The following is a 9,343-nucleotide window of genomic DNA, read 5'->3' on the forward strand; positions in this document are numbered from 1 at the left end:
TAAAGTCCCTGAAAGATTTTGTGAAGTATTATTTACCTTGTAAGGAAAAGATTCTTCACACTGCTTACACTGGTATAGTTTTGTTTTGCAATGGTTGATCATGTGGCTCTCCAAATCTTTGCTGTTGTCAGCTATGTGCTCACAGATAGGACATTGATATGGCTGTCTCTGCCGATGGACTCGCAAATGCTGCTTGATGTAGCCCTTGTTACCACTTGTGTAGTGACACAGGCGGCAACGGTAGGGCCGTTCAGCATTAGGGATGTATTCCACTACATTGGTCCCTAACAAACTTGTATCACTGTTGGGTTGGCACTGGGCATTGTCCTGCAACTCTTTCAGGATGTCATCATCTGAAGCATTTTGGTCAGTCCTTTCTCTCAATTTCTCAATTACAGTGAGCAGGGACATGCTGATACCTGTCTTAACTTGCCCATCTGACAATTCCTGTCTACTCTCTGGGAGAGCTACCAAGGTAGAGTTGCTTTGGTTAAAACCAGTTAGTCCATCTGAAGAGTTTTTAAGTGGTGACATAATTTTTGAATATGCTGTCAATGTACTCTCTACTTGCTTTTGTCCAGTATCTGGATCTAAAAGGTTTATATCTCCATAGTGCCCAAGATTAGCTCTTGTTAGTTCTGCAGCTCTTATAGGCATTGTGACAAGGGCTTCTGCAGCTAAGGAGTGTAGCCTAAGAGACTCAGAATTTGTCCTTCTTCGGCCTGGAGGGGCATTCTCATCAGTACCCAGGGTTTTACTTATTAACTCACTATCTTTCTTCTCTGGATTGCTCCAGCCTATAATTAATCCCTCAATATCAACAGTACATTTATCAGCATGATAAACATCCTCTACTCTTCCACATTCAGTCTGTGCTTCTATTGGGTTCTGGTTTTTTTCCTCTTCAATTTCAGCATTCATGAGGAAGTGTTTCTGTGAAAGAGTTTCTTCAGCACTTGGTAAACGCTCCACTATCACATTAACATGACCTTTTTTATTTGGGCTACTGCTGATGATTTTCTGTGCTGATGAAAGTAGGCTATCGGCAATCAGATTCTCCTCTGAATCAGACATCACTTCTAGTATTTCTTCCTCATTAGAGTCAAGGGTAACTGATTGACTTAGGGGTACACTATCCTCTACCGTTTGTTCTAAAGGAGAGGAAGATGATAATGGTTCTGAGTTGCAAATCTGTACTTGTACTGATGGCCCATTGTGGATACTCAGTTCACTGTCTCCGATAGCAATAACTACTGCATCGACTCCACCAGGTGCAGCAGACACTGAAGAATCCAGCAAGCCGAGAGGTTCATTTTCATTTTCAAAGATTGGATAGGTACAGTCAACTTGTCCTGCATGTTTCCAAGCATGTGTCTTTAACATTCTCTGCTGGCCACAAGTGTAACTGCAAAATAAGCACCGATACATGCCATACTGTTCATATGCATACCACTTTCGTCTACCCATTTCTGCCATGGACGTAGTTTGGACATTAAGGGTTTGTGGACTGCTCACATTTACTGAAGTATCGGGAACAGTTTCAACACTTTTTTCTGTGCTTCTATCACAGGAGTTAGAGGTGCTTACGTGCTGCTGGGCTTTGGACTGGGAGTGACTGTTGGCATCATTTTTGTGGTCATTCAGTACATGAGCTTCAAGTGCCTCTTGGTTTCTGGATGTAATATGGCACTCTGAGCATATGAATACCACTTCATTCTGCTGACCATGCTGCCTGATGTGATCTCTTAACACAGTAAAGGATGATGATAAAAACTTACAAAGGCCACATTCATAAGCCATAGCCTTCTCATCATTCTGGGCAAGAGAGTCAGGAATACTATTTGCTTGTGATGCCTCAGCTTTTCTAATACCAACAGCAGGTGACTGGGTTACTTTAGCTGGAATCTCACAGAGTTCTTGGCCTTCAAAACACTGTGCTGTAGCACTCGAACGCAAGCGTTTTTTCCCAATTAGAAGACATTTTTGTGACTTTTCATGCTCTACTATTTTGCTTAACTTCTGGATAACATGGATTAATGGGTCTGCTTTAAGCTTTCTTTGTTCCTCAACTTCCAACGAAGGACGGATGACACCTTCAGCTGTCAATACAGCTTCCTGTTCCCCAGTATCTGGCACCAACATGGCAAGAGAGCTGCTTTCTTCCATATCTAAAAAGGAACATATACGAGAAAGACACACCAGGTTACAGGATAATTACAGCTATACAATTCAGGAATACATTCTAATTTCAGTGTCTAAGCTCATCTAAGCATTTTCTAAGCTTAGGAAAATCAATGTACTTGGCTTTTCCCAAAATAGACTTAAATTTCTTAGAATTTCTCTCTGGATTACAATCTCTTGTCCAGTTTCATGATGGAGATCTTGCCATCCTTCACTAATTTCTTTAGAAATGACTTTAACAATGTTTATTTCCATTTTTCTTCACTGACTTTGCTCTTGACATCTAGCTGAACCCAATCATTACTTTCTCCTTTTTGCCAAAGACAAATAAGCAACAAAACTCCTATTCCTTCATTTAAACAAACACCACATTCTCTGGGCTCATGTTACTGTGCAACAGCATCATGTAAAGCCAGTATGATTTGACACAAGTCTTTTTGTTTATCCTGCAGTGTCAGGCATTCAGGGAGCGCTTTATGCATGCTAGATAAGCTGGTACCACTGTGTTACTTCTCCAGTCCCGTTTATTTATACATACACACACACTAGGATTTGAACTCAGAACTCTGCAGTGCTTGCCAGGCAGGTGCTGTACCACTGAGCTATATATGCACAGTCCTTTAATAATATTCTTGAGCAAGTACTTCTTAAGAAAAATGCAACTGCAGATTTATTACTAAAATCACAAATTTTTTTCCCACTCAAATCTCTGAAATTGTGAAAACACAGTTATGCAACCTATGATAAAGGACATAGTAAATTTGAGACATATATCCAGATGAAACTAAATAAAAGCAATGACCCACTTCCTTCTTTTACTTCCTTTGATTTAGCTTCCTGAAAATAAACCACAAAGTATGCTGTGGTTTTTTCCTAGAAGTCATATTAGCGGTCCACTATTACACATACCCACATACACGTATTTTTTTTCTGAAAGTATAAGGTGCATTGGAGAAGGAAAAGTTGACATTACCATTGTGTTTCAGGTCCTAAAATGAACAAAATCCTTAAAAGAGGCTATCTATAGGTACTAATACATGGCATTACTGCCATGAAAGTCACCCAACATAAAATACTCATAAAATCTTTCTTCTAAATGTTGAATATTCTTTATATTTCCTGGCATTACTGCAATTTCAAGCATTTCCTTTGGCATAAAGTAAAATTAATTTGTTGACTTGGATCACATTTTTAAGTTTAGGCTTTTTTCCAGCAACAAGTTTTTTTTTTTTTCTACATTTTAGGTGCATTCTGGAATCTTGCGCACAACTTTCAATAAAGCCAACAAAATTTTTAGTGGCATTAGCTATAGGCCAAAGACCATAGTACTCTTAAACTTCAGTAGAGGCTCTGAATTTTTGTTTTAGATGGTAAATCATGGCTCCTCTAACTCACATTGCTGAATGAACACATAAGAGCCCTCCCTTGCAGGACTGACTTAAAACTATCCTGCTGGACTCTACCAGCTTCAAATTTGCTTCAGTGCTAGTTTGCCTGTATCATCTCGTGGCAGCATTTTTCCCCCCTCTTTCTGGCATATCAGCTATCTATCTCTCAGTCCACATCAGGTAAAAATGCAAACATTTTACTACTGGCTTCTTTAGTATTATTTCTTCACTCTTTCCTTATACTCCGTCCTCTTAGACTAACTTTATTCTCTTTTCTGGGGCATATCTCTACTTGTCCTCACAATAGGGAATGCATTCCACAACTACTGTAACACTGCTGCTATCCTAGCCCTCAAAGGCTACAAGATCCTTCAGTCATTCTCTTCTGAAATCACTTTCTAAAAAATTCATTTTTTCCATCTTCCTCAGAAAGAACTTTCTTTCTAGATTTCCACACTCAACCTCAAGCAACTGAAGAGATTAAGGGTAAAGAATTTTTTTCTATGGAAAAACCCTTTCCTCACTTCCTAAATTACTTTACTGTAGAATTCTACACTTTTTGGTGAAGAGGAGCTGTGGCTCTTTTATATGAGCTCCCTTTAGGATCATTAACTTAAAATTTCATTTCTTTCATTTCAGTTGTTAAATGCAAGTTAGTTAAATAGTAAGTTTAGTAACAAGAATCCTCATTCAGTTTGTTGAATAAGCTATGGTTCTTCACTGTGGATCTAAGGTCTCTTCCCCCATGAAGTATAACATCCATGTATGGTGATTGATAACCTGGAAGTTAACAGTGAATGTTTTCTCAACAGACTTTGCATACCAAGTTACAAAGGTGATTCGTGTTATCTCTCTTCCATTTAACGATGTAACAGAAGGGAGATAGCACAGTGCAAATTATTCCCCATGGATATTTCAGTGTTCCTTAAAAAGAAAGAAAGAAAGAAAGAAAGAAAGAAAAGAAAGAGAAGAAAAGAAAGGTAAAAGAGAGGGCAGGGAGTTCATCCTATCTCAAGAAAGACTCATACAAAAGAATTTGACAAAATACACTTTTAAAGCTATGGCTGCTCAGGCATTAGGAACTAATGGAAATTTGCAGCAGATGCTCCAATTTTCCCTGAACATTTATGTAAGTATCTCATTTTAGAGGCTGCATACATTTGGGGATAAGTACAGTAATGGCAGCTATAAAACAGATATGATGGGCTGGGGTTTAGCTCAGCAGCACAAATGCCTGCCTGGTAAGCGCGAGGTCATGAGTTCGATCCACAATTCTCCCCCCCCTCCCCCCAAAAAAAGATACGACAACATAAAATATATCAGGAAACACCTGAAAAACCAGTTTGGGTCCACATGCAAAAATCAATGCATGAGTTAAAACTTATGAAAACAAAAGCCTCTGTTAAAAAAAGATTAGACAAATAGCTCATATGAAAGCATACGCAGTGGGAAAGTTATCTTAAAAGCCAACTTTTAGACTTTCACAAATATTTTACTTAGATCTTTTTATGGAATATCATGTATAAGATTTCATATACATATTTATAATTGTATATACACATATAACATGTCAAGAGAAGAAAAAACTTATTTGAGTAAGAGATGAAGTTGCATGAGTACCTAAGATTCATTATACTGTTTTACTTGTGTAAATGTTTAAGCTTTTCATAGTAAAATTCCAAAAGAAAAATTACATGCACGATACCAAGAAAGTAGTAGGAAGAATAAAAACATTTTAAATTCTTAGGACCGACAGCTGCAAATCAGGCAGAGTGGATTAGATAAACACTTAGAAGCTAAAAAGAATGAACAGTTTTCCAATAATGGGCTAACTACTACAGAGGTAAAATCACCAGAGGGCAACAATCAATGACTAGATCCCAACAGAAACTGAAGAGCTTCCTCGGGTTAGGGAAGTAAGCAAAAGACTTTCTGAAGAGGTAAGATGTACACCAGACCCCAAAGGATGTGCAACATGCCAGACATCAACCATTTGCCCTCTAGCCTCCCTGAATCTTTCTTTCTATTCTGCTCTCAGTCCCAGGAGGACATCATTAAGCTCCTCTACACCTTGGCTTCTGGTTAAGATCTGCCAATGGAGAGCCTTTACAGATCAGATGGAGATGGCAGACTGAGAACATGCTATTCACTGTCCGAGCACTTCACCTCTAGGTCACCTTGGACTAGCTGTGTTCCTCAAAAGAGAGCCACTTCTTTCCAGACAGGCTGTTCTACCTCTACAGGCTTCGCTTCTGGTCTGGCACCTCTCCTTTCTCCTAATACTACTAGATGGTAACTGCAGTTTTCCTGTGCTCTGCATAGAGAAACCCAAAACCTTTGTACAAGTAATTTTGTAAATATAGTCTCCTTGAATTATGCTAGTATGTGTGAGTCATTTGCTTCTTTGGAATACTACTGATACAAGTTCATATAAGGGCAAGATTGACAAGAAAGCCTGCCATAATAACATCATTTATTTGTATAACAGTGAGAATAAACACTATTTAGAGGTCAAGGTAAAAATCAAAGGGGATGAACAGGCAAGTTCAACAGAAAGACAGAAAACTAGAGATATGAGAGAAATCAGATTTTTTTGTTTAAAATCATTACCTATAACCTGAGATCAAATTATTACACAGAAATACTCAAAAATTGTTTTCCAAACCAGCAAAGTTCTATAATCTTTTCCCACTGAGTCTTTTAAATCTTTCCTTGACAATAGTAATATTCAGGCAGAAACTTATAATTAATGTCTTTCCCAAGAAAAGTTAAAAGCCAAATTATTTCAGTTGTCTTACTTCCTTATAATTTGCTATTTGGTTTACTTGTGTATCTAATTAGTCCTTTTTGTTACAGCAGTATGGTTATCCTAAGTTAAATCAAGCTGAACAAATTCATGTGGGCCTGAAGAAAAGCTGTAATTTTCTGTGTGTATACAAAGACAGCACAATTTGATATAAAGAACTGTCTCACGCAAAAGATTTGTTCAACATGAAAAAAATTGTTCAACAGAAGTAATACCAATTAATTCTCTATTTTCCCAGATTCTCATAATTCACAAGTACAAAACATTTATTTTGCTCAGGCCAAAAAAAGGTAAGAGACACAAGCTCACAGGTCTCTCCCCTAAAGTGCTCTCAGTTAGCTGTGTGACCTTAAGCAAGTCACTACTTCTGTAGATTTTAGGTCCTTCAGGTTAAAATTGAGAGGGTGGAGTGGGGTAAACTTTCAGGTGCCTAAATTACAAACTTTCTATATAAAGTTACTCAAAAGCTGCCTAACTTTGTAGGTTTACCTTACTAACCTCAGCTACAATTTATTTGATTTAAAATCTCCTTAGCTCAATGTAATTATTAGCTGCCACTAAAAATAAAAGCATCAATATCTCAAGGGTAAGAATTTTATAGTCTAGAACTTCTTAGCTGTCACCTAGTGTAAGATAATATTCTAATTTGGCAGTTACAGTTAAGACCTAAGGGCTAACTAACATTAACCAATATATGTATATATAGATATATGGTAATTCACTGAGCACCTGTAATGTGCCAAGCACAGTGTTAATAGACTACAAAAATGTGTAAGAGGAAAACCTTGTCCTTGAGATGCAAGCTCAGGGCATACTATCTGTGTAGACTCTGTATAATACTCATGTGACGCCTGGTAATACCAGCCTCTTTTCTGCAGGTGAGGAACCTCACAGATGTAAAGTAGTACATGAGGGTCAAAGACACAAGCCAGTTTAAGAAACGGAATCCAATCAATCTGATTCTAAAACTATGCTTTTTAATATACCAACTTTCCTGTCAATTCTTAATAAGAACAAGAACACACTGAAAAGATCATTACAGCTAAGTTGTATGAAGAATGTCAGTGTATTTGATCCTCATAACTCTTTGGAATCTGTTATGTGGTGTTACACAATCTTACAAATGAGGAAACTCACAGAGGTTTAGGTGACTTACCCAAAGTTACATGGTTGTTAAGTGGCAGAGCCAGTGTCTTTCAAACCATTTCCTGAAATTAATACAGTCCCTTGGATCAATCTTCAAAATCCAGCTGTGGCCAAGAACGAAAGTATACAGTATCAAACATTTCTCTTTCTTGGTGAAACAATAATGATTCATTTGGGCAGTGTAAAATTTTTCAGTACTTTGTATCAAAAAGAAATTCAAAGGGATATTCATACAATGTAATTATGTGATATAAATTCACATAATTTAACTAACAATTTAGACATAAGGGTTTTGAAGAATTCAGGAAAGAATAGCCCTGGAAACTTTAAAAACATTGTGAATCTTCTTTTACCTCAGAGTGTAACTAGTCCAATACATTATAGGTTTTACTGATATTTTCTAATGAGGAACGTTAAATTACATAGTACTATTTTAATCTTAATAAAAAATACAATGTAAAGAGCGATTATGCAAATTTTACAAACATAGTGGTGAGAATAGTAGCAGGAAAACATATGCCAGTGACTTGATCTACATCATCTCCTAATGCAGTTTCCTGCCCTGGTCCTACATATTTTTGCCACCGTTTCTTATACTATTCTCAAATGAGACTAGAAGATCAAAAAGAATGCTGGTTCTTTTCACCTAGAAAGCAAGTCACTGGGCCTCCTGTCAAGTTAATTTTCAACCAGTTACTGCAGTAAAGAAAGGAAGGGCCAGACTTTCTCTTTTAATCTATCGAAAGTGAAGTGCTGAAGAAAGTACAAACTCCAGGGGGTGATTAATCCAGCAACCGCCTGATGTCGGCGATGCAGACGGATAGCAAGTTACAGCCAGTGTAGACGGAGGAGGCCCGACCACCCCCGGGTTGGGAGGACTGCCTCGCCCAGCCAGTCGTCCAGGCCTCCGACACCAACCGTGCCCTCCAGAGTCCCTCAGGGTCCGACCTCTGGCAGATCAGCGCCCTGCAGAGGACGCTGAGGCGTGGGGAGGCCACGACTTTCTGGAGGCTTCCACACCAAGGAGTGACTGACGAAACGGCCGGGGCAGTGGGGGTCAGGAAAGTGACCAAGGGGCGGGCCACCAACACTTCGGTCTACGCTGACTTGCCAAACCGACTCTCACATGCTGAGAGGAAGCAACGCTCGGGACGGCCCGTCCCAACAGTGGACTGAGGACTGTGAGGCACTGGCCAGGGCCTCCGCCCCTTCCTGCCGGCAAACCCAGGGTCTCTGCAGCCTTGCCCAGAAAGGCACAGCGGGCAGAAATGGGGCACGGAACTTTGGGCGTTTGGCGAGCACCGGGCGGGTGACTGCCCTCCGAGGAGGAAGCGGACGCCGCTTGAGGCCTGAGGAAAGGATGCACATGGCCGGCGGCGGCGCTCACAGCGAAAGAAGGGGCGGCCCCGGGGCTTGGTACCTGCTGTCAGGCGGCGGCTGCTGCTTCCGCTAGCCTCTTTTGGCCGGCCAGGACCCTGCTGTGTACTCGCCCTCGTCCTCGCCCACCTCTCTCTCGGATCCTTCCCCTCTTCTCCCCCACTTTTCCCTTCCTCAACCGGAGCTCCAAGATGGCCGCGTGAGGAACAGATCACGTGAGCCATAGGCGGATCAGGTGACTCGAGTGGCGGGCGGCAGGGGCGGGGCAATTTCCCGGTCACGCCCACAGGCATCCCCGATGGCTCGGGCGGGGCGGGGCAGGGCAGCGCAGGGCGAGGGGCGGGGTGGGAGGGAAGTGCGTGGCCGAAGCGCTGCAGTTCGCCTCCCCGCCTACCTGGCAGGCGCCCGGGGGATTTGTCGAACTTGATTGTGCGTGGTCGTGTAA

General features: G+C 40.6%; 1 protein-coding gene across 8 annotated transcripts in view; it reads right to left on the reverse strand.

Moving 5' to 3' along the window:
• Positions 1 to 9,124, reverse strand: part of Znf507 (zinc finger protein 507) — a 47,654-nt gene extending 38,530 nt beyond the window's left edge. For 5 of the 8 annotated variants that reach the window (XM_063253400.1, XM_063253401.1, XM_063253398.1 and 2 more), the window contains exons 1-2: positions 8,942 to 9,124; positions 37 to 2,168 (exon numbers count right to left, since the gene is read on the reverse strand). In XM_063253400.1, coding sequence (XP_063109470.1) covers positions 37 to 2,168; positions 8,942 to 9,122 — 2,313 coding nt within the window. In that variant the 5' untranslated portion in view covers positions 9,123 to 9,124. Of the gene's footprint in view, positions 1 to 36; positions 2,169 to 7,531; positions 7,626 to 8,941 lie in introns of all 8 variants that reach the window. The other 3 variants (XM_003466524.5, XM_063253402.1, XM_005002255.3) reach the window with 2 other exon arrangements.
• Positions 9,125 to 9,343: the final 219 nt, after the last annotated feature.

Source organism: Cavia porcellus, unplaced genomic scaffold (genome assembly GCF_034190915.1).
Source record: "Cavia porcellus strain 051 isolate PalLab524CR breed Dunkin Hartley unplaced genomic scaffold, mCavPor4.1 scaffold_7, whole genome shotgun sequence".
In the NCBI taxonomy this organism is placed as follows: domain Eukaryota; kingdom Metazoa; phylum Chordata; class Mammalia; order Rodentia; family Caviidae; genus Cavia; species Cavia porcellus.